The following is a 24,169-nucleotide window of genomic DNA, read 5'->3' on the forward strand; positions in this document are numbered from 1 at the left end:
TGCCTTGGTGAAGGGCAAGGACTCAGCCTACCTCTCTGCTTGAGGCCGTAGAAGGGGAGAAGTTAAGTAAGCAGGAGAGAGAAGCCAGGACAGGAGGCTGAAACTTTTGTCCCCACGTGAGCTCAAGTCCCACGCTCTTGTGAGAGGGAACCCTCTAGGGGAGGACAGGGAGGGACTCCTCTGCCCCAGCCAGGAGAGGGACCCCAAGCACAAGGGTGCAGGGTTACTCCATGTAGACCAAACTATCCTCAGGTTCCCTGGAAGCACAATTTACTCAGCTCATGAGCCACCTCCTGCCCTGGAGGTCTCTCTCAGGGCTGTGGGTGACAGGTTCAGGCACAGGCTCTCTGGGAAGGACCTTCTTGGAAACACCTGGGAAGGTCAGTACCATGGTCTCCATGGGCTGTGTCCCCACTTGGGAGTATCATCTTTGTGGAACGCCCAAGTTCTATCAGAGGCTGGAGACCCAAGTTCTAGCAGGGCCTCTTCCCACCCTGCATCCAGCCCAGGTTCCCAGTCACAGGCAGTTTCACGTCCAAGGATAGGCATTCTGGTCCTGGGCTGGCACCATCTCCCCAGGCCTTATCCCATCCAGCCTGCACCATCTCAAGCCAGGGACAAGACCTAGGGCTACTTCTTCAAAGTCTGAACCCCAGGTGGGGCCAGGAGAACCCGCCGGGAGAGGGTTGGGCTGCTGGTCAGCGGAGCCGGCAGCCCCAGGATGTCTCCCTCCGGATTCTGGCCTTCAGCCTCTTCAGGCCGCCATGGCTGGGGTCCACCAGAAGGCCACTCTCGGCTGCTGTGCAGGCCTCTGCATAGTGCCGCTCTTCCAGATAGCACTGCCCACGACACAGGAACAGGTGTGCAGTGACGGCCTGGCCTGGTTGCTCCCACAGACTGCTCTGGGCCAAGGTGGGCGCCAGTTTCAGGGCTTCGGTGAAGGCCCCTGCAGCCCCTGCCTCGTCCCCCAGGCTCAGCAATAAGCGACCGCGGGAGCAGAAGTCCTCTGCCCGCGTTGGGAGGTCACTGTCCCCCGAACCCTTCTGGAGCACGCAGTCCAGGTCCCTGAGTGCCCGGTCAAACTGCTGCAGCTCAGCTAGGCAGGTGGCCCTCAGACGCAGATGACAAGCGTGGCTGCCACCAGCCAGGACAGCCAAGGAGCAGTAGCCCAGTGCCTGCTTGGGTCGCCCTGCATCCAGGAGAGAGCTGGCTTCCCGGGTTGCAGCCTGCGCAGAGAATACAGAGGGAAGGGCTGTGAGGTCAGCCCAGGGAGCCAGGCCTTTAACTGCTGAGCTCTTCTGCACAGCCAGCCTCTGCTGCTCCTTGGGGAGGCCAGGGCCCCTGGCTGCAGAGGACACACACCTGCAATTCCCACCACCCTGCAAAGCCCAGCTCAGATCCTTGGAGGACCAGCATCCAGCTCAGGTCCTGGCATCCTCCTCAACTGATACCTCTCCTTGGGCCTCTGCTGGGACACCAGGTTTTACCTCATATGGTCCTCCCCTTCTCACAGCCTGACTGCTCCACCTGCTGGACCCACTTTCCTTGCTCAGGTGACTGCAGTGGACTCCTCCCTCCACTCCTCAGCAAAGCTGCCTTGATGACAGGCCCTATGATAGTGCTGCCTGCCCTCCAAAGGCTGCCCTGGCCCTCAGGTCGGTAGGAAACACACCTCTGCTCAGCCTAGTCCCTGAGTGTACCTCCTTGCCCCAAGATCAGAAAGGGAGGGGGCTAAGGATGAAAGATGTTCTTATTTTGCTAACCCACGAGCAGCTGATCCCTCTCTCTTCCTGCTCCCACTGCACCATCCCCAGGTGTTGGGTTCACTGTACCTGCCTCCCCAGCCTCACTAGGTACTATGGGCCAGGGCCAAATGAGGCTGGTCAGTGAGTAGCACCGGTAGTCACCCTTCTATTATGGGGACTACTGGCCCACCTCCCCTTGTTCCCTGGGTGCTTGCTTTTCTGAGCCGCAGCTGAAGCCCACACTTGGAACTTTCAAGTAGCCCAATCTCTGCTCTGACCCTGTTTCTTCAGAGTGAAGTATGATCAAAAAAAGCCCTCACTCCAGGGATTAACCCGCTTGCCTCACATGGTTCCTCCTCTGCTCAAGATCCTGAAATGGTTCCCCATTGTCTGAGGCACAACACGGGAGACCCTGCCCTTCTCCCTCTAGTCCAGGAGGACGGGCTGTATTCCACGCTGCCCACCCCTGGAAAGCACAGAGCGTCCCGGGACCCCGCAGAGCGCTGCTGCAGGGCGGGTCTCATGGTCTCCCCACCAGCCCGGCGGCGGCACCTACAGTGGCTGGAAGCCCAGCGCCCTGCCCTTCTGTGCGACGCGGGAGGGGCGACTCAACCGCTCGGCGCTGGGCTGCCTGCCCGGGGTGGTCGTGGAGTTTCGCGGCGCCAGCAGGAACCACGGTAGCCGGCCCGGTACACTTGGGCCCAGTCTGCGGCGGCAGGACGGGGCGGCCCCGAGCCGGCTGCCAGCCCCTCAGGGGCCACCTGGCCACCACGAGGGGGCAGGGTGGTCGCCCAGAGATCAAGTCGCAGTTAACACCCGCCCACCGGAAGCAGCCGCCGACCGCGCAGGCGCAGTGCCAGCCGCAGGACCGCCGAGAGAAGCGGGGCTCTACCACTTCCGGTTTACTTCCGAGTTGGCCCACGTCGCCCGGGAACCGCCTCCCTCGCGCGGATTCTCATGGCCCCGAAAACCAGACTCTGGACTGCTCGCCCAGTCCCCGCCAGAGAGCGCTGAACCTCTCGTCCAGCGCCCCGCCTGTGGGCTCAGCCCTCGTCTCCGGCCCCCGGACCCCAAGAACAACCTCTGAGCTTGTGCCCCCTGTCGAGCCCCGCGGAGCAACGGGTTCTGATAATACCGGGGCAGCGCCCTCTGCCGGCTCGGTGCACACTGGCCACGCTCACCCCTCTCCGGTTGGAATACCTAGTGTGCCTTCTGGTGTCCTAACGACCCAGTGGAGCCCACTGGGGCCATGGAGTCCCTAAAGCACGAAGGGGAAATCTGCCCTTGGTCCCACTGGGGTTTGGTGCCGAGCCCTTGGGACTCTAAAACCCGCTCTGCTCTTGGTGTCCCTGCCCGCACTGCTCCTGGACTGACCTGGTCGGTGGAGTAGGCTTCCTGCCAGGGTAGGTGTCCCAGCTGGCTCAGCGGGGTCTGAGGGGACTTCTTCCCTCTCCTGCTTCTAAGCCACCGTGGCTCATACGCCCCACACAAAGAAGCCAGAGGTCAGAGCTATGTTGGTCAGCGACCAACCTTCCAGGGCCCAGACCTGGGTGCTTCTTGCAGCCCACACCCCCAGGCTGCCTTTAACCAGGGTGTGGGGGTGAAGAGCTGCCTGGGGCTGAGGCAGAGGCTTCATAGGGCTTTTCCTTCACACACCTGGGTGAGGCTTTGCCGCTCCGAAGCCTCCAAGAGACGCAGCAGGAAGCTGAGGTCCCAGGTGTCGGTCTCGGCCAGCCACTGCAGGCCCCGAGTGGCATCAGGCACGTCCCCCTTCTTAAGCTGGAGCAGGCCCAGCCGGGCCCGGGCAGCTTCTGACAGTGAGGTGGGGTGCAGGGCTTTTTGTAGGTGGGCTTCAGCCTCCTCGTAGCTGCCTATCAGGGATTCAGGAAGGACAGTCAAGGGGGTGCCAGCAGGGGTGCAAGAGAGGTGGGACCTGCTGGCCATTCCTTCCCTGCTCTGCACTGGCTTTGGGATGCTGATGGAGGGCTCGGCTGCAGGTAGAAGCAGCTGGAAGAAGAGGCACAGGTGATTCCTGCAGGTGACCTGGACTCACCTGCTGACCCGGTACCCTGTCCCCCACTCCACGACCCCAGGCTCAGCAGCAGGCTTGAGCCCCTCACCATGGTAACCACAAGGGACTGCTGTGGTAGAGCAGCCGGGGGAGCAGCCTCAGGCCAGCCCCTAAACAGTCAGGGGTGATGTGGAAATCTGCAGGGGAGACCTATGCTTTGGCACTCGAGGGCTTGAGATAGTCCTACCTAGAATGGGCCACATCACCTGGGTGTTCCCAAAACAACTGCTGAGTGAATGCCTGAACTAACAAGGAGGCCTGGGTGTTTGAGTTGCTTTACAACTCCCCCCACCCCCAATCTCTGCTTGGTTTCTCCTCTTCACAAATCACATAGCGAGAGCCACTTACATGCCAGGCCCCATGCGGGGTGCAGGGTCATAGGTCATGGATTTGGCATAGAGGGGACCTTAAAAGCCTCTGTAGTCTGGGTGTCTTTCTCCCATGTTACAGGAAAGAATGCACAGAGCCAGAGGAGCAGGGACAGGCACTCAGGGCCTGGGTTCCTGCTCCCGGGCTGGCACGCACCCTGTGCAGTGAGGATGTCCGTGAGGAGCATGTGCCAGCTTGGCTGCCTAGCATCAATCTTGATCAATGCCTCCCCAATGGCAAGGAGGCCCTGGGTATCCTTGTCTCCAAGGGGGACCCTGGTGTCCAGCAGCTGGCTCAGGAGGGCTCGGCAGTGGGTGTAGAGGCCCTGTGTGATGATAGCCTGGGCTTCTGGCTTCAGAGAGCAGATCTCAGGGACCACAGTCCCCGGGCTCAGCTTCAGAGCAGAGGCCACATCATCCACAGCATCCTGTGGGGAGGGGAGGCAGAGTGGCTTCAGAAGTTGTCCCAGCAGAGAGACACTGGGCAGAGGGACAGCACCAGGGGTCTTTCTCCTTCCCTGTCGTCAGGTCCCTGATCCTCTCCCTGAGGGGTTAGAGGGTCTGCTCTAACCAGCTCCTTGCCCCTCTCCACTGCCCCATGGCTGCAGCCATTACACCCTCATCCCATTTCTGGTTGGGCTTCTGAGAGGATCCAGCTCACGGGCCTCTATCCCTGAAAATAAGCAGGCCTAGACTTCATTTCTGAGGCTACACACCATGTCTGCCCGTCCTCCTGTCGGTGTGTGGCCTGCAGTCTGGACCCCTCCCTGGGAAGCTCACTTCCTCTGCTTGCAGCAGGCTCCATCCTGTGCCTGTCCCTGGGGAAATCTGTTTACTCACAGTGGGCGAGTTAGGAGCTTGGCAGGTGTCTGGGTACCTTCCCAGTGTCTCATTCATATTCTTTTTCTACTGTATTAAGTTTTTTTTTCTGCCTTTCTTTCTGAGATAGGTTCTCACTCTGTTACCTAGGCTAGAGTGCAGTGACTCACCATAGCTCACTGCAATGGCAGTCTCCTGGGCTCAAGTGATCCTCCTGCCTCAGCCTCCTGAGTAGCTGGGACCACAGGTGCCTGCCACCACACCCAGAGAGCGTTTCTTTTTTTTTTTTTTCAGACAGAGTTTCACTGTGTCACCCTTGGTAGAGTGCTGTGATGTCATAGCTCATAGCAACCTCACACTCCTGGGCTTGAGCGATTCTCTTGCCTCAGCCTCCCAGTAGCTGGGACTACAGAAGATTGTCCTTTTTAAGTGAACAATCTTGGCACCCTTGTTAAGCCATTTTGACCACACATGTGAGGGTGTATTTCTGGGCTCTCCAGTCTGTTCCATTGCCCCGTCTGTCTGTCTTCCTGCCAGTGACACACTGTTTTGATCACTGTAGCTTTGTCGTAAGTTTTTTTTTTTTTTTTGTAGAGACAGAGTCTCACTTTATGGCCCTCAGAAGAGTGCCGTGGCCTCACACAGCTCACAGCAACCTCCAACCCCTGGGCTTAAGCAATTCTCTTGCCTCAGCCTCCCGAGTAGCTGGGACTACAGGCGCCCCACAACGCCCGGCTATTTTTTTTTTTTTTGTTGTTGTTGCAGTTTGGCCGGGGCTGGATTTGAACCCACCACCCTCAGCATATGGGGCCGGCGCCCTGCTCACTGAGCCACAGGCGCCGCCCCGCTTTGTCGTAAGTTTTAAAATCAGGAAGTGTGAGTCCTCTAACTTTGTTTCCATCATTCATGGTACTTTGAAATCCTGTATCAATTTGAGATGAAGTTTGATGAAGACATCATCGAGATTTTGACAGGGATTGCATTGAACCAGTACATCACTTTGGGGAGTGCTGACATCTTAACAATGTTGCCTTCCAATCCAGGAATGTGGAATATGTTTCCATTTATGTATGCCTTTAGTTTCCTCCAGCATTTTTGTAGTTCTCATTGTACAAATTTTTCGCCTCCTTGGTTAAGTTAATTTCTAAGTATTTTATTCTTTTTGATGCTATTACAAATGGAATTGTAGTCAACCCTTGAACAATGAATTGTTTTCAATAAATACTGTTGGCTTTTGGTATCAGTGGGTTCCGAATCCCACAACTAAATGCATATTGATCCTTGGGATGCAAAACTTGAGACTGTGAACTTCACGTGTCCCCAGTGGCAGGTTGCACAAGGGGGATGCAGGGCGAGAGTGTGGGCAGAGTTAGATATTTGAGCGTAGTCCTGGAACTAAGACCCAGAGACACTAAGAGATGACAGTATTTTCTTAATTTCCGTTTTAGATTGTTCATTGTTACTGTACAGAAATGCAACTGACTTTCGTGTGTTGACTTTGTATCCTGCTACTTTGCTGAATTCATTTATTAAATCTAACAGTGTTTGGTTTTTTTTTTTTTTTTAGAGACAGAGTCTCACTTTATCACCCTTGGTAGAGTGCCATGGCATCACAGCTCACAGCAACCTCCAACTCCTGGGCTTAGGCAATTCTTTTGCCTCAGCCTCCCGAGTAACTGGGACTACAGGCACCTGCCACAACGCCCGGCTATTTTTTTGTCGCAGTTTGGCTGGGGCTGGGCTTGAACCCACCACCCTCGGCATATGGGGCCGGCGCCCCACTCACTGAGCCACAGGCACCGCCCTGTTTTGTTTTTTACATTTAAGATTATATCCTCTTTAGTCAGATTTTACTTCTTTTCAAATTTGGTGCCTTGTATTTCTTTCACTTGCCTAATTGTTCTGGCTAGAATACCCAGTGCAGCGCTGGAGAGAAGGGAAAAGGAAGCAGGTTGGCCTTGTTGCTCATCTTAAGAGGAAAAACTTTCATTTCTCACCATTGAGTGAGATGTTTGCTGTCTTTTTATATATGGCTTTATTGTATTGACCTAGTTTCCTTTTATTCCTAGTTGTTTTTTTTTTAATTATGAAAGGGTGCTGAATGTGTCAAATGCTTATTCTGCATCAGCTGAGATGATCGTGGTTTTTCCCCTTCATTCTGTTAATGTGGTGTTTCTTTTTGTTTGTTTGTTTTGAGATAGAGGCTCACTACATCACCCTCTGTAGAGTGCTCTGATGTCACAGCTCACAGCAACCTCAAACTCTTGGGCTTAAGTGATTCTCTTGCCTCAGCTTCCCCAAGTAGCTGGGACTACAGGCACCCGCCACAATGCCCGGCTATGTTTTTGGTTGCAGTTGTCATTGTTGTTTAGCAGGCCTGGGCTGGGCTCGAACCTGCCAGCTTCGGGGTATATGGCCAGCACCTTACTCACTGAGCTACGAGCACTGAGCCAATGTTAATGTGGTGTATTACATTGATTTCTGTACATTGAACCGTCTTTGCATCGTGAACCCACTTGGTCACGATGTATAATCCTTTCATAATACTGCTGAATATATATATATATACATATATATATATATATATTTTTTTTTTTGGCTGGTATTTTGTGGAGGATTTTGGCATCTGTATTTTAGGAGAATAATGGTCTGCTGTTTTCTTGCAGGGTCTTTGTCTGGCTTTGGTATCAGAATAATGCTGGGTTCATAGAATGAATGAGGAAGTATTTTTCCTCTTCAATTTTTTTTTTGGAAAAATTTGAGAAGGATTGTTGTTAGTTCTTCAAAAGTTTGGTAGGATTTACCAATGAAGTCATCAGATCCTGGGCTTTCTCTGTCAGGAAGTTTTTGACTATTAACTCAATCTCCTTCCTAGTAATAGGTCTGTCGAGATTTTCTATTCTTCACGATTCAGTCTCGGTAAGTTTTCTGTTTTCAGGAATTTGTCTATTTCATTGCAGTTATCTGATTTTTTTGTGGGGGGCATACATACAACTTTTGTTCTGTAGACTTGGTAATAACGGCCTCCCTTCCATTTCTGTTTTGGTGATCTGAGTCTTCTCTCTTGCTCCATGTAGTAAAAGGTTTGTCAATTCTGACCTTTTCGAGGAACCAGCGTTGGTTTCCTTGGTTTCTCATTGTCTTTCTGTTCTCTATTTTGTTTACCTCTGCTCCACTTCTCATTTCTCTCTTTCTTTCTGCCAGCTTTGGGTTTGTTCTTTTCTAGCTTCTTACTGGTAAAGCGATGTTGACCTGAGACCTTTTCGTTCTTGCTGTAAGTGTTTACAGCTGTGCAATTCCCCTTCTGTCTGGTCTCGGTCCCGGGATGCTGTGCCTCCGTTTTCACCCATCCCCACACATTTTCTAATTTCCTTTGTGACTCCTTCTTGGATCCATTGGTTGGTTATGCTCTGCTTTTTCCACGGAGTGGGACACTGAGGTACAGGGAGGTGAAGTGATTTGGCCGAGGTTGCCTAGCCTGACCTGGACCTCACTCTCCTGGGATCTGGTGCTCGGGGAGCAGACCAGGGGTGAGGACACTGATCCAACACGAGCCCCCCGGGGTCAGACTGTGGAAAACAGCACAGCTGCAGACAAGGAATGTCCATAAAGAAACAAACAGGAACTGTCTCCTAGGTGGCAAGGGATTCCTCTTCTTGCCAGCTCCCCTTTTCTTTTAAATTGCAACAGTTTCTGCAGAAGAAGGTCTTACATGTATAGATAGCTAACTTAAAAACCAGGGAGGTAAAGTTTCAGATCAGAGGTTGGGGGCTCCATCCTGGCACCCTGCCAGACACTTTAACTGCTAATGGCACTATTCCCTCTGCACCTGTCTTCAAACCTTTCTCAGCAGGGACCCAGGCATCCAGCCCACCAGCGCAGCCAAGGGACACCTGGCCAACACCTGCAGAGGGCCACTTGCATCCACTGAGGAGTTATTTTAAGCTGGGGCGCCCAATACTTCTGAGGCTTCACGTGTCTGTGTAGACTGACGCTGGAAGCAGGAACTCCCCAGAACTGTGTGTGAGGGTGGGGCTCCCATGACTGGCAGTCTGGGGGGATTGAGAACACAGGGGCTTGGTGGCATCTCTCGGCTCAGGATGGCCCACTCCTTCTCTTCTGGGGTGGTGTCCTGGGTCTCCCTCTACCCTACTAGCCCAGGCAGGGAAGGGGCTGGCACCTGTGGCTGGTCCAGGGCCAGGTGCACAAGCGCCCGTCCACACAGGGCCTGCACGTTGCCCGGCTCGGCCCGCAGCACAGAGTTGAAGTCAAACATGGCAGTCTTCTTTTGGCCCAGGAACCCATAACAGCGGGCTCGGGTGAGCAAGGACTCGCTTGCCTGGCTCCCTGGAGGAAGGGGGTGCAGTGTCAGGATGTGACTGCCCTTTTCCAGGGTCCCTACCATGGCCTGACCCACCTTGGGGAGCCCACCACTGGGCACCAAGACACAGAGACAGTCAAGGTTGCCTGGAGGCTTGGGCCTGGGGGGAGAGGATCCCAACCAGGAGGGGTGGCGTCTGGGAGGACTGGGGGCAGTAGGGTGCTGCTGAGGGGAGGGGGTACTGCAGCTGCCTCTGAAACCAGGGGAGGGTCCTCAGAACAGGGCCTCTGCTGGGAGCGGCAGGAAGGTGTGAAGGGCCAGGACGAGTCCCCTGAGTTCTGCCCTTGGAGGCCCCTTCCCAAAGAGGATTTGCCACCCGCCCCATCCTGGTGGACGTGGGGAACGATGTGCCTGGCTCTGTGGGCCATCTGGGCCATGTCCCTTCCGGCCCACCCAGCCTGACTCACAGTCTATGCTGGTGTAAACACACTTCACCCCACCCAGAAAACTACTCTGTCCCCCCACTTTGAGGGGAGCAGAGTGAGGCATGCCCAGCCAGGAGTCTACAAGTAGTGTGAGCTGATGTCCACACCCTTGACCCCTGCAGCCCAGGAACTAGCTCCCTCTGAGTCCTTGGGGATGTTCCCCTCCCAGCTCCTGCAGCCCAGGAACTAACTCCCTCTGAGCCCTCGGGGATGTTCCCCTCCCAGCTCCTGCAGCCTCACAGCAAGTGCTCAGAATGTCCCACTCCAGGTTGCATGGGGCAGGTGCCTCATATTGTGGCCCAGGTTGGGGGCTCAGCAGGATGGCTTGGCCAGGTGGGAAGGTCATGAGGCCTTCAGTCACTTTTTCCAGGAGGGTCAGAGGATCAGGGACCTTGCCTCACCTCATTAGAGTAAGAATTTGTTGGGCAAGGGGCCCTTTCACTCTTAGGGCCAGGGGTGGAGGGACAATAGCCCAGGAGCCAGGGCAGGGGCACAGCCCTGGGCCCACGTGGCCAGAACGCTCTTCCAGACTGCAGTGTGCCCAACTGTGGGAGAAGGCGCCTGCACAAGTGGCTCCTGCCTTGCCCACCATGGGTGCTCCTGAGGCATGTGTACCTATGAAGGAAGCACGTCCTGGGCCACTGGCACTGCAGAGGTTCCCTGTCCCCCATGTGCCTAGCACAGGACTGGGACCCTGGAGGTGGGTGGGAGGCTCCTACCTGCAGCAAAGATGGCCAGAGAGAGGTAGGCAATGGCCTCCCTGGTGTGGGCCCTGCAGTCGGCTGTACCAGGCCGCGCCCTCAGGATGGCCAGGGCCCGAGAGTGGCAGTGGCCTTGCAGCAGCTGCCGGTCCTCCTGGCGGAAGATATCCAGGGTAGGCTGGAGGCAGGCCGTGTCTCCGGACTGGACCACCTTCTTCACTAGCTGCAGGGGTGGGAGCAGAGTCACTGCCACCGTCCTCCCCTTGTGGTGCTGCCTCGGCCCTCACCCTGTGCCAACACCCCCACCCCATCCTTGCTGCTCCCACCAGACTTTTGCTCTTTTCAGAAGCCCTGGTGGCTTTCTGGAACTACAGGCATGCACCACCACCCTCTGCTAATTTTTCTGCTTTTTGTAGACACAGGGTCTCACTATGTTGCCCAGGTTGGTCTTGAACTCTTGATCTCAAGTGATCCTCCTGTCTTGGCCTCCCAAAATGCTGGGACTACAGGTGTGAAACATTGCTCCTGGCCCATCTTTTTTCCTTAATAACCACAGCAGCAGCAAATATGAAACACCTACTGTATGCAGGAAACCTGCAGGGCCCTGGGGTACCTGCTCTAGCTAGTTTCCCTGACAACCTTAAGACCAGGGCACCGATGAGGAGACTGAAGAGCAGAGAGGTGAGGACCTGCTGCAGGTGGCAGAGCTGGGGCTGAACAAGCTTTGCCTGCTCCAAAGTCCAGGCTCTGGTCAGCAGAGCGAGGGCCACAGGTGGCCTATGCCCCCAGAGCCATGCCCAGTTCCCACCTGCCCCTCTGCGTCTCACCTGGTTGGCGTCGTAGAAGAAGCCTCTCCTCAGCTGCAGCAGGGCCAGCCGTGCCAGCACGGGAGCTGCCTGAGGCCTCTGGGAGAGGGCCACCAACAGGGACCTGTGGGCATCGTGCAGGCGGCCCAGGAGATACAGGGCGTCTGCTGCCAGGAGGCGCGAGGCCTCGTCCTCAGTGTCTAACTCCATCAGCAGTGTGGCCAGCTGGTACACACCAAGGGCGTCTCTGTGGGGACAGTGTTTTGGCGTGGGCAGGCCCTTCCTGACACCCCTTTCACCTGCCCAGGTGATTGGGCCACAGGAAAACCCGGTCCCTGTGCAACTGGCCTGGCCAGCTCCCTTCCCATGGGGCTGCAAAGAACTGTATCCCTCTGGAACAGTGGTTCTCAACCTTCCTAATGCCGCAACCCTTTGATACAGTTCCTCATGTTGTGGTAACCTCCAACCATAAAATTATTTTCGTTGCTACTTCCTAAGTGTAATTTTGCTATTGTTATGAATTGTAATGTAAACATCTGATATGCAGGATGTATTTTTTTTTTTTTTTTTGTAGAGACAGAGTCTCACTGTACCACCCTCGGATAGAGTGCCGTGGCGTCACACGGCTCACATCAACCTCTAACTCTTGGGCTTCTGCGATTCTCTTGCCTCAGCCTCCCGAGCAGCTGGGACTACAGGCGCCCGCCACAACGCCCGGCTATTTTTTGTTGCAGTTTGGCCGGGGCTGAGTTTGAACCCGCCACCCTCGGCATATGGGGCCGGCGCCCTACTCACTGAGCCACATCATTGTCTCTACAAAGGTGTTGCGACCCTCTGCTCTGGAAGGACCCTCGCACCACATGATCCTCCGAACCCACGGCTGTCCAACACCCAGCCCTCGGGCTCTCCGTCTGCCTCCCCACTGCCCAGAGAGGCAGGCATTTTACAGAAGGTGGAATTGAGGTCAGTAGATGAGGAGTGGCAGGGCTGATCCCAGCAGACCTTGCCTCAGTTTCTCCTTCTGTAAAAACACAGATTAACAATCTGGCTTTGCTGGGCTCAGGGGTGTATTGTTTGTAGGCAGAACAAGATAACACTCCAGGGGCACCTGGAATGTCTTGGTGTCACATGGGGGTGCTGGGAATTAATGGGTGCTCATGGGGGAAGGGGGGCCAGAGTCTCAAACGTGACAATTCCCAGAGGGAACAAGTAGAAATGGCCCCAAATCACACAAATAAAGGTTCCTTTTCACCAGGAAAGCAAAGCAACTCGATTTAAGCACCTGTGTGGAAGGGGAAGAAGAGTGTGCTGTCCTGGCAGGGTTGGGGTCTGACACCAACGATCCCTGCCCACCACCCCACCATTGCTTCTTTTAACTTTGCTGAAATGCCTCCTTTCACCTCCCAGGAACAGGGTGGGGGTGCAGTGGGGGTGGGGCAAATTGCAAATAGAAACAGTTGGGAGGGTCACCATTAGGGTGGTAATGCATTTGCAAAACAAGCCACAGGCCAGAAGGGCAGCCAGTGGGTTGGTGCAGCAGCCCCAGAAGTGAGTCAAGGGTCCTGGGGTTGTGCCCTCTGCACTGGGAGCTCCACGGGTCTTAGCGGAGGAGACCACCACCTGCCAGAGGGTATGCAGGAGCTGTCCAGAGTAATGACAGCAACTCCCTGGCGGACAAAGGCAGGTGCAAAGTGCCTGTACAGCACGAACCCAGTTCTGGAGGTGTTTTCTAGGTACAGAAAGAAGCAATTAGAAGGAAACGTTAGTGGGTTGATGGGATAATGGGTTCCATTTTTGATTTTCTCATTCTCTATGGAAGGGACGGCTGCAGCACATCCTGCTGTTTGGGAAGAGGGCGCGATCTGCCCGGGTGCTCAGGGAAACCGCCCAGCCACACTGCCTCAGTTTATTCATCGGGGAAGGCAGGAAGAGACAAGGGTAAAGCGGCAGCACCAGGAGCCCTCGGGCTGGTTTTTACCCTTCCTGCGCTGCCCCGGGGCGACGGCCCGGGGCTCCCGCGGGCCCGGGCTCTGGTCCGCGCTGCAGCATTTTGCGGGCCTCCTCCCGCAGCACGGTGTGCAGCAGCCCGCGCTGGTTCCAGGGCACATAGGCCTTGGCGGCCAGCAGCGCCTCCTCGGGCCGCAGCCTGCACGCGGTGACATAGTCCAGCGTGCCCAGGAAGGCGCTGCCGGCCAGCACCCGCAGCAGCCCGCGGCCACACAGCGCGCGCACGCAGCCGTCCGGGTGCGGCGCCTCCTGCTCCACCACTGCCTGGAAGTCCTCCTGGGCGCACCGCGCGTCACCGGCATGCAGCGCGCAGAAACCGCGAAGCGCCAGCAGGGGCGCGCGGTCCGCGGTGCAGTCACCAGCACGGTCTCCCCGGCGCGCGGGCCGCAGCAGGCGCTCGCACAGTGCTCGGGCTCCCGCCGCGTCCCCGGCCAGCAGCAGGCACTCAGCCAGGCGGACGCTCAGCGCGGGTCGCACCCCGGCAGGCGCCACGCGGAGCAGGACGCGGAGCGCGCAGGTTACCGGGGCCAGCAACTCACGGCCCGCGTCCTTGCGGAGCTCAGGACGGTTCCGCACGGCCTCCTGGAAGAGGGCGAAGCCCAGGTCCGCGGCCTCCTGCGCCTGGGTCCGCACGCGCTCCTGGTCCTGGGAGGACAGCACCGCCTGGAACCGCCTCCGCGCCCCGGAGGGGCTCTCGCGGAAGGCCTCGTGCAGGTCCCGAAGCATGTCCTGCGACCGGCCGTCCAGGAAGAAGGCCGCGGCTGCGCGGGTGACCAGCAGGGCAGCCAGGCGCTCACCTGCGGAGAGCAGCAGAGACATTGGTCCTGCCTGTTTGGCCAGTGCCCCGCAGGTGCCACTCGTAGGCCCCCACCACGTCCGGTGTTTGGCCTCTCTGAAATACTTCCTCTGGGCATCTCTCTGCAGTCCCCTGGGAGGAGAGCCGGCAGGAGGCCCCAAGCCCATTAGCGACCCAGCAGGATTAGAACCAGGCCAGCCGCTCTCACCCCTCAGTCCAAATGGAAATTTGGTGCAGCACCTTCCCCCCCCCCACCCCTCCACCCCCGACTTTAATGATGGATTTCAGGGTTGAGTTTTCTTCTTCTGAGAATCAGCACACCCGCCCCCACCAGGTCATAGCTGAGGTTGTGACCTCAGGACCTTTGCAGAGGAATGTGCTCCTGGGCCCTTTGTTTCTGGCCCTCTTTGGGCTCCGGTGGAACTAGAGAGCTCCGGCTGAGCCCTGGGGCGTGGGGGATGAGGCTCTCCACTCCCTACCGAGTGGGCTATGTTGGGTCTGGAGAGCTCCCCCTGAGCCCTGGGGCTAGGGATGAGGCTCTCCGCTCCCTACCGAGTGGGCTATGTTGGGTCTGGAGAGCTCCCCCTGAGCCCTGGGGCTAGGGACGAGGCTCTCCACTCTCTACTGAGTGGGCTATGTTGGGTCTGGAGAGCTCCCCCTGAGCCCTGGGGCTAGGGACGAGGCTCTCCACTCTCTACTGAGTGGGCTGTGTTGGGACTGGAGAGCTCCCCCTGAGCCCTGGGGCGGGGGACGAGGCTCTCTGCTCCCTACTGAGTGGGGCTATGTTGGGTCTGGAGAGCTCCCCTTGAGCCCTGGGGCTAGGGACGAGGCTCTCCACTCTCTACTGAGTGGGCTGTGTTGGGACTGGAGAGCTCCCCCTGAGCCCTGGGGCGGGGGACGAGGCTCTCTACTCCCTACTGAGTGGGCTATGCTGGGACTGGAGTGCTCCTGCTGAAACCTGGGGCCGGGGATGAGGCTCTTCGCTCCCTACTGAGTGGGCTATGCTGGGACTGGAGCTCCCCCTGAGCCCTGGGGTGGGGACGAGGCTCAGTACTGAGTGGGCTATGTTGGGACTGGAGAGCTCCCCCGGAGCCCTGGGGCGGGGGACGAGGCTCTCTACTCCCTACTCAGTGGGCTGTGTTGGGACTGGAGAGCTCTCCCTGAGCCCTGGGGTGGGGGACGAGGCTCTCCGCTCCCTACTGAGTGGGCTATGCTGGGACTGGAGAGATCCCGCTGAGCCCTGTGGCTGGGGACGAGGCCCTTGGCTCCCCACTGAGTGGGTGCCCGTGCCTGCCAAGCCTCACCCGATCTGCCTCCTTCACTGCCTTATAATGAGGTTGGTGATGGTCTACATGCACAGAGCGGTGAGGGTGGCTAGGCAGACGAGCACCCAGGGGCTGGAGACTTCATGAGGGCTGTGCAGCAGCTCCCCCCCGCCCTCCCCCCCATCCAGTCTGAGCATGGTTTCTCATTGATAAGAGAAGCTGAGCTGTGTCAAGCTGAAGAGGCCCCAGGCAGGGTGTAAAGTGAGAGCATCCTAGTGTGCGCCGCCCTGTGCTGGAAGGGTTCAAGGTCACGGGTGCTCACCTCTGCACCTCTGCCTCAGTGCTTTGTGTGCTGAGCCCTTCAGAATTTTCAAAGAGCTGTTCCTCATAACCCAACGTAAGAGCAACAACAACTACATGACCCCTTAACTTCAAACAGGGCTCTGCAGAGGGCAAAACACTGTGGGTTCCCGTGGAAGTGAAGCAGCCACCCATCCCGCCCTGTTGCCCTGGGGGACAAGTCAAGCCTCACAGCCCAGAGCCCTATGCAAAAAGCACCTTGCACTCCGAGAGTGACCATTCAACTGACCAGCCAAGTGCCAAGTACGGGGTCACCCTGCCTAGTCCTGGGGTCAAAGCAGAAAAACTTTAAGCCTTTCCTGTTAGATACAGTCTCTTAAAAACAAATCTATTTCTGATTTTTGCCTTAGTTCACAGAGCCTGGAGGAGAGCCCTGGGGAGCTGGGGGAGGGGTGCGTTGCTATTTACTTGCAGGAAAGCGTGGTCTCTGCTGCCTTTCCGAGACTCTTGTTAGGGTCAGACTCCTTGATCCTGTCCCCCAAGTCATGCTGTTCAGTTCCCTTCCGTCCTCCATCTTGGATGATTTCTAGTCTAACCACAAGTTTGCTGACTCTTCTGCTATCTCCAATATGCTATGGTTATTTTCATTTCAGCTATCACACTTTTCAGTTCTAGAATTTCCACTGGGTTCTTTTTTATAGTTCCCATTTATCTACTGGGATTCCACATCCACTAGTTATGATCCATTTTTCACATGTCTAGTACTTTTTTATTGTACCCTGGACATCAGATTGAGCTTTGTAGAGACTGCATTCGGTTACGTTCCTCTGAAGAGGGCTGGATTTTGTTTTAGCAGGCAGTCAAGTTGGCTGGGCTTAAATTCCAAGTTCTCTCTCTGTCTTGGTGGGCAGAGCTGAAGTCTACACTTAGTCCTTGCAGCCTCCAGCTGCTTCTTTCTCAGGCCACCTAATCTCTCCTATGTACATGTAGTCCAGAGGTCAGCCAAGGATTCAAGTGAATTTAACACAGATTTTGGGTGTCACCCGTTCTGTTTCTCCCTTCTTTGCGAGTTTTATTCTTCTAACTTTCCATGCATTTTTCTCAGCCCTGAGCTGTCCTTACAGCTCAAGCCAGTTACCTGCAGCGTCTGTATACTGGGATAGACTGAGTGGTTTCCCTTACCAAAGAGCTGCAGTCATGCAAATCACACTTCACATGGTCCCGCCTTTTAAAGGACAACTTCCAGTTTCTGGCTGCAGTGCTGGTTGCTTGCTCTTTCCAATAGTTGCTTTCTATATCTTGTCCAAATTTTGTAATTGTTACCTGTGGGACTTGTAGTCCAGCCAAGCTATTCCATCATTATGCAAAGCCAGACTTCTCTTGTTAGATTTGATATTAATATTTTGGACAGTCTGGGCGAATACAAAATGCTATCCTAATGTTATTTTATTTTATTATTATTATTTTTTTAAGATAGAGTCTCACTATGTTGCCTTAGGTAGAGTGCCGTGGTGTCACAGCTCACAGCAACCTCAAATTCTTGGGTTTAAGTGATTCTTTTGCCTCAGCCTCCCAAGTAGCTGGGACTACAGGTGCCCACCATAATGCCTGGCTATTTTTTTGTTGCAGTTGTTTAGCTGGCCCAGGTGGGGTTTGAACCCACCACCCTTGATGTATGTGGCTGGTGCCATAACAATTGTGCTATAGGCACTGAGCCCCTAATGTTATTTTAATTTTCATTTTCCTGATTATTAGTGAGATTCACTTAGTGAGAATTTCTTTCCCAATCTGGTGAGTAGAAAATAGTTTCTCACTGTTTTAATTTGCCTTTGTCTCATTATTGTAATGTTGAGTATTTTCCACATGTTTTATTAGCCATCTGTGAGTTTGCTTTTGGGAAATGCTTTTGCTAATTCTTGTATTGAATTTTTTTTTCTTAGTGATATGTAGAAATTCTTCAAATGCTCTGAATAATAAGTTTCTTCTCATTGTATATTTTGCAAGTATTTTTTCTCTCTGTGGATTGTTCTTTCGTTTTCTGTAGTTATGGGGAAAATGGGAGTGACAAATTTTGAATTTAATCAAACGCATCACATTTTCCTTTATTTTGTCTGCTTTCTGTATCTTATTATAAGAAGCCCAGCAGTGCACAGAAGACTTAATGATAGGCTCTCATGTGTTCTTTTAGAAACTGTAAAATTTTAGCTGTTCATAGAATTCTCTGGAATTTACTTTTTTCATGGTATGAGGTGAGAAATTAGCACTATCCACTGAATGATGGTCTCCATCTCTCCCTGGATTTTTGCAGTGTTCCCTCGGTCATGTTGCACACGCTGGGTACGTGCCCATCTGTTCCTGGGCTCTCTCACTGGCTTTGTCAGTCCTCCTATCTGTCCTTAAGTGAACAGCCTTCTGTTCTGACCAGTGCGGCTCTGTGTTAACTGGCAGAGCCACTCCTTCTGCCACCACCTTCTCCTCTTCTCCCTCCTCCTCTTGTTGGCTATTGGCCCTTTGCTGTTCACGATAATATCAAATTTAACACTGGACGCCAAGCGTCTCTCCATTTATATAAGTAGTCTCTCTTTTCTTTTAATAAAGTTTTGTAGTTTTCTTTATAAAATCATGTGACTCTTTGAACGTATATTTTTCTAGGTATATATTTCTAGGTAAATGGTATATTTATTTATTAAAAAAATGTATATATATTTTTGGAGACAGGGTCTCACTCTGTTGCCCAGGCTGGAGAGCAGTGGTGTGATCACAACTCACTATAGCCTGGAACTCCTGGGCTCAAGTGAGCCTCCTGGCTCACCCTCCCAAGTAGCTTGGACTCTAGGTATACACCATCATGCCTGGCAAATGTTGTATTATATTTCGTAGAATCAGCATCTCACTGTGTTGCCCCAGCTGGTCTTAATCTCTTGACCTCAAGAGATCCTCCTGCTTGGTCCCCAAAGTGCTGAGATTACAGGTATGAGCTGTTGCTTCCAGCTGTAGATTGTGTATTTTCAGACAACAAAGTTTCTATTTTTGTTGGGATTTATAAATATTTGTTGCACATCCTGTTACATTTTGTTACTATATCTTATACTTTTTGGTTTTTTTTCCTGGGGTTTCTATGTGGCTAATCATAGCATCTGGAATAAAGACAACTTCGTTGCTTCCTTTCCAGTCTGACCTGTTTTATCTTGTTTTCTTTTTTTGCATTGGTCTCTAGTCCAGTGATAAACGGGAAAGTGGCAGCCATCTCATTCTCGATTTTTAGTGGAAGGCTTCTTAAAATGTCGCCATCAAGTGTGATGTTTATGGTAGTTTTTTTTTTTTTTTTTTTTTTTAGAGACAGTCTCATTTTGTCGCCCTTGGTAGAGTGCCATGGCATCACAGCTCACAGCAACCTCCAGCTCTTGGGCTTAGGCAATTCTCTTGCCTCAGACTCCCGAGTAGCTGGGACTACAGGTGCCTGCCACCACGTCTGGCTATTTTTTTGTTGCAGTTTGTCTGAGGCTGGGTTGGAACCGGCTGGTGCCCTACCCACTGAGCCACAGGCACCGCTCTATGGTAGGTTTTTGATAGATATTATCTTTTACAATCAAGTAAGTTTCCTTCTGTTTCTTGATTGTTAAAATTTTGGAATGTTAAATATTATATAAAACACCTTTCCCAAGTCTTCTGCCATGATTGTTTGTCCTTTATTCCATTAATGAGCTGCATTATTATGAAAACTTGACATATTAAGTTCTCTATTATTTAGCTCAGTTTTGGCTAAAACATGCATCAAAAGCTGGTGCTGTGACCCAGTTCACAGTGTGTCAGCTATTTCTGCATGACAAGCCCTCTTTGTGGCTCTGGACAACGGTTTATATTTGCTCATGATTCTGGCTCATTTAGCACTGAGCTAAGCTGGACAGTTCTTCTGCTGGTCTAACCTGGGGTCACTCAGGTGGCTGCAGCAACCTTGTGGCTCAGCAACCTTGTGGGTCTAAGGTGGCCTCCTCCCCACGTCAGGGGCCATGGTGTTGGCTGTCATCTGAGCATCTCTCTGTGTCTTTTCTTGCTGGTCACCCGTTCAGCTTCCTTGAGTGGCATCGTGAGCATTCCAAGGTGAAGGGAGCAGCCACAGGGCCTCTGGGGGCTTGGGCCCAGAACCACAAGCTGTCACTTCTACCATATTATAGTGGCACCAGCAAGTCACAGGCCAAGTGAGCTTTCGTGGTGGGGAGGAGACCTTCCTCTTGCTGGGAGGAGCTGCAGCAATGATACCATGTCTGCCCCCTTCCCCACAAGGGAAGAACTTGGAATGAATAGGAGACGGTTGCCTCAGTACTTTCGCAGAGCCACTGTGTACAGGTGCTTACGCTTACCAGGAAATTTGAGTGACAGCTGTATTTATCTCACCTTTTGTCCTCACATTGTGTCCTCACATGGCTACTTACTAAAAAGGGCAAAGAGATTTCTCCAAATAGAAAAGAGTTTGTCCCCTCCAAACTGAGGCTGGAATTTAATTGCCATTGTCATAGTAATAAGAGGTGGGACCTTTGAGAGGTGAGTAGGATGCCAGGCTCTGCCCTCACCTGTGGGACTAATGCTGTGATAAAGGGCCATTGGGCCACCTTCTGCCTCTTTGCCCCTTGGATTCTGCCACATGAGGACTGTGTTCAAGGCCCCTTGGAATCAGAACCACTGAACCTGCCGATGCCTTCTGCCTCCAGAACTGGGAGCCAGTAGGTTTTTACATGTTGTGAGTTATCCGGTCATGGAGGGTGATACTGTAGCATCAGTGGCCTGAGATGATGTGTTCAATGTTTCCAATGACGTTTGAAGGTAACTTTCATTTTATTTTTGAGACAGAGTCTCACTTTGTCATCCTTAGTAGAGTGCCGTGGCGTCATAGCTCACAGCAACCTCCAACTCTTGGGCTCAAGTGATCCTCTTGCCTCAGCCTCCAGAGTAGCTGGGACTACAGGCGCCTGCCACAACACCCGGCTATTTTTAGAGACAGGGTCTCGCTCTGGCTGAGGCTGGTCTCGAACCTGTGAGCTCAGGGCAATCTCCCCGTCTCGTCATCCCAGGGTGCTAGGATTACAGGCATGAGCCACCGTGCCTGGTCTTGAAGGTAACTTCCAGACTGGAGTATATGTGTTGTAGGAAACAACACTTGTAAAAAATGTGTTACAGGCAAACTTACTTCTTTACCTCTTGTCAGCTGCGCTTGTGGGGGAGTGTGATGCAGAATTCCTACCAAGTCACTCCCCAGGTGGACACAGACCAGCCTCTGGTCTCTGGTCTTGCAGGGCACACTGAGATTTTTCTCGTGTTCCTGAGGCTGTGGGTGCTGGGTGCTCTGATCTCCGCAGAGGGCTGTTGTGACTCTGATGTGTGCCTGTCCCTTCATGACCATTCAAAAGAAAGATCCCTTCCCTCCTGGGGGTGCTGAATGCTCTCCTCACCAGCCTCTGTGTGCCCGTTCTAGCCCCCCGAGAGCCCCCTACTTGCTCAGAGGTGCAGGAGTTTTGTTACTTTGTTGTTGTTTTCTGGTAATTTATGGGGGAGGGGGTTGGGGGTATCTGGTGCAGCATATTTTCAGCAGCAAATGCGCCCACTTGCATTTCAGCTTGTTCGGTCTGGTCCCCACCCCTCTGATACCCGTGGTGCTGTGCCCTCACAGACAGTGTCCTCACGGACACCACAGCAGCTGTTTGCCCTGTCTACCCCCTTACCTGGCAAACACCCTCATCTCCTGGTCCTCACTCACTGCCCTGCAGACCCCTAACTTTCCTCCCTCCTCCTCTGGGGAGGCACAGTGTGGTGGGTAGTTAGGAGCACCCAGGGGCCAAATTCCAGCCCACCACACACACACACACACACACACACACACACACACACACACACACACACACACCTGCCTTGGCAGCCCATGCAACATGGGGATGGTGGCTGCATCCCTGCTGTGCAGAATCAATGAAAACACTAATCAAACCCTCAAAACGGGCCACCCACTAGGTGTCCAGCAAGGGGCTGTGAATACTGCCAGCCCTTCCTCCAGGTGCCTGGCTGCCCCAGGTGGCTCTGGTCCAGTCTCTTGTTCTGTCTACAGCCTTGACTTTAAAGCCCTTCCTTGTCTGACAATTCCAAAACCCCTCTTCAAGCCCAGCTCATCTCAATGCTCACATGTCCAGCAGCCTAATGACCATACCCCCAGCCTGGACCAGCGCCTAGCGCCCCTAGCATCCCAGCACACCAGCCTGGACCAGCCCCCTCAGCCCCCAGACAGTTCTGTCCTCATTTTGGCTTCTGCCACATTCCACATCCAGCAGCCAGAGGACATCTTTTTTTTTTTTTTTTGTAGAGACAGAGTCTCATTTTATGGCCCTCGGTAGAGTGCCGTGGCATCACACAGCTCACAGCAACCTCCAACTCCTGGGATTAAGCGATTCTCTTGCCTCAGCCTCCCGAGTAGCTGGGACTACAGGCGCCCACCACAACGCCCGGCTATTTTTTGGTTTGCAGTTCAGCCGGGGCCGGGTTTGAACCCGCCACCCTCGGTATATGGGGCTGGCGCCTTACCGACTGAGCCACAGGCGCCGCCCCAGAGGACATTTTTAAAGTGCAACTCAGAGCACCTCACCCCACAGTTTAACCCTTCAGTGGCTCCTGGGTGTGCTGAGGGTAGTGTGCAAGTTCTGGCCAGCGGGTCCCCGGGACCCAGCTGAGGCACACCTTCCCTCTCCCCCTGACAGCCCCTGGCCCCTCAGTGGCATAGGTATCCCAGCTTTCTCTCTGCTAAGGACCTGGCATGTTCAGCTGCCCAAGAACCCTTCAGGCTCAGCTCAGATGGCACGTCCTCTGAGAAGCCTTCCCTGATCACCTAGCTGGAGCCTGCCTTGCGTTTTCCATTTTTGAAAGCATGCATTTTGTTTACTTGTTACTACAAGGGCAGGGGCCTGGCCATCTTGTCACTGTGGTGTCCTCTGCCTACCATAGGAAGGACTTGAGTGTGCCCCGAGGGAACATTGCTCTCCTACCTTGGGGTCTGCTGCTGGTGGGGTGGGATTCAAGGACGCGGCTGCACGCTGCCAGGCAGTCCTCATATCTGCCATGGTGCAACAGAGCTTCAGGTGACAGGGTGTCACTCCAGGTGCCCCCGGGGTCCAGGGCCTCCAGGAGTCTCCGGCTATTTGTCTCCTGCTGTCTGGAGCTGTCCCCGGCCCCAGTGTGCCCTGAGAGGAAGTCCTGCAGGGTACAGACCAGCAGGGGGAGGTAGGGCTGCTGGTGGGTGCGGATGAAGGCCACAGTCTGGTCAGGGCAGGAGGCAAAGGCCTGGAGGTAGTCAGCCAGGCCGTCAGCAGCCCGCACCCCGGAGAGCACCCAGGCCAGGGCGCGGGTCAGGCGCAGCGCCAGGAGTTGCTGGGAGTGGGGACCCATCAGAGCGCCACAGCGCTGTGCCACTTCCTTGTGGTGCCCACGGGCCAGCAGCCCGGCCAGCAGGTGCAGCACTGCAGCAGGGTGGTCTGGGCAGAGGGCGCCGAGGAAGGCAGAGGCCAGGGTCCCGGTCAGGGAGACCACCGCCATCCCATCCCAATGGATGGTGGGGATCTGGCTGTCCCCGCGGCACCAGGCCTCCAGGGTGGCCACCACGGGTGCCCCCCGAGCCTCTGCCAGGGCAGCTCGCACACTCCGCACAGCTGAGGGAGCATGGCAGCTGAATGCAGCCAGGTAGAAGGCGGTGGCCAGGGGGGGCTCCCCCAAGGCCAGGTGCTGGTCCCCCTTTCGGCAGAGGCAGGCCACAAGCTCCTGGGCAGACATCACCCCTGTGGCCCCAGCAGGCCCATGTCCAGTCCTCTCAGCACCTGGGGAGGAGGAGTGTGGTTAGAATATGGGGTGTGGGTGTATGTAGTGGTCAGTCTCCCTGCTCTGCAGCAACTGGGGCCCAGCCTTGAGTGGTCTCCCATCCTCCCACCTGCTGAGTACACACTGGGGGGCCAAACCTGGAGGACACTAGTTTCCTCAGCAGGTGGTCTCCATGGGCTGGGGTCTGCTGGCGTATGCCAGGTCAACTCCCAGCTCTCTGGGCCTCAACTCCCTCTTCTGTAGAATTGGATGGTGGCCTTGCCCTGCTCCTTCTAAGAACAACTGACCTTCAGCTTCCATGTTGGGAGAGGCTGGGTGGACTGAAGGGAATTCCCACGGCAGCACCCCCATGCTCACCCCAACCCTCCCAGGTTATGCTCCCCCAGGGAGGCAAAACTCCAGGTCAACCCAGGTAGCCTTCTCAGCCTCTGAGGGCCACACCCCTGCCCATTGCTCACACCTGGGCAAAGCGTGGGTCACCAAGCTGTGGGACTCAGCTCTGTGATTGCCTCCACACCCTCCTCAAACCTCGGCCTAGAAAACTAACTTCTCAGCCCTTTCTCCCCCGTCCCAGTGGGCAGCCCCTCACTGACACACAACACTTGCCTGTGCCTGTGGCTGGAGGCTGAGCCTGCTG

At 54.7% G+C, this 24,169-nt stretch overlaps 1 protein-coding gene across 1 annotated transcript; it reads right to left on the reverse strand.

Moving 5' to 3' along the window:
* Positions 1-253: 253 nt before the first annotated feature.
* Positions 254-23,883, reverse strand: TTC34 (tetratricopeptide repeat domain 34). The gene is made up of 9 exons (XM_053577138.1): positions 23,820-23,883; positions 22,707-23,531; positions 13,295-14,120; positions 11,338-11,563; positions 10,529-10,733; positions 9,184-9,350; positions 4,342-4,612; positions 3,402-3,616; positions 254-1,226 (listed from the first exon to the last, which is right to left on the reverse strand). Exons 1-9 carry the CDS (start codon positions 23,881-23,883, stop codon positions 699-701), a joined length of 3,327 nt encoding a protein of 1,108 aa, XP_053433113.1. The 3' UTR covers positions 254-698.
* Between the last annotated feature and the right edge of the window lie 286 nt (positions 23,884-24,169).

This window comes from Nycticebus coucang, chromosome 22 (assembly GCF_027406575.1).
Source record: "Nycticebus coucang isolate mNycCou1 chromosome 22, mNycCou1.pri, whole genome shotgun sequence".
Lineage (NCBI taxonomy): Eukaryota > Metazoa > Chordata > Mammalia > Primates > Lorisidae > Nycticebus > Nycticebus coucang.

Excerpts from the sequence above, each read along its gene's own strand:
- TTC34 (XM_053577138.1), bottom strand. The coding sequence starts at position 23,883 with ATGGGGGTGCTGCCGTGGGAATTCCCTTCAGTCCACCCAGCCTCTCCC. Across the intron at positions 11,564-13,294 it reads CCCGGGGCAGCGCAGGAAGG|AGACGCCCTTGGTGTGTACC; the intron begins GTAAAAACCAGC and ends CTGTCCCCACAG. Across the intron at positions 4,613-9,183 it reads TGGCCCTGGACCAGCCACAG|GATGCTGTGGATGATGTGGC; the intron begins GTGCCAGCCCCT and ends CCCTCCCCACAG.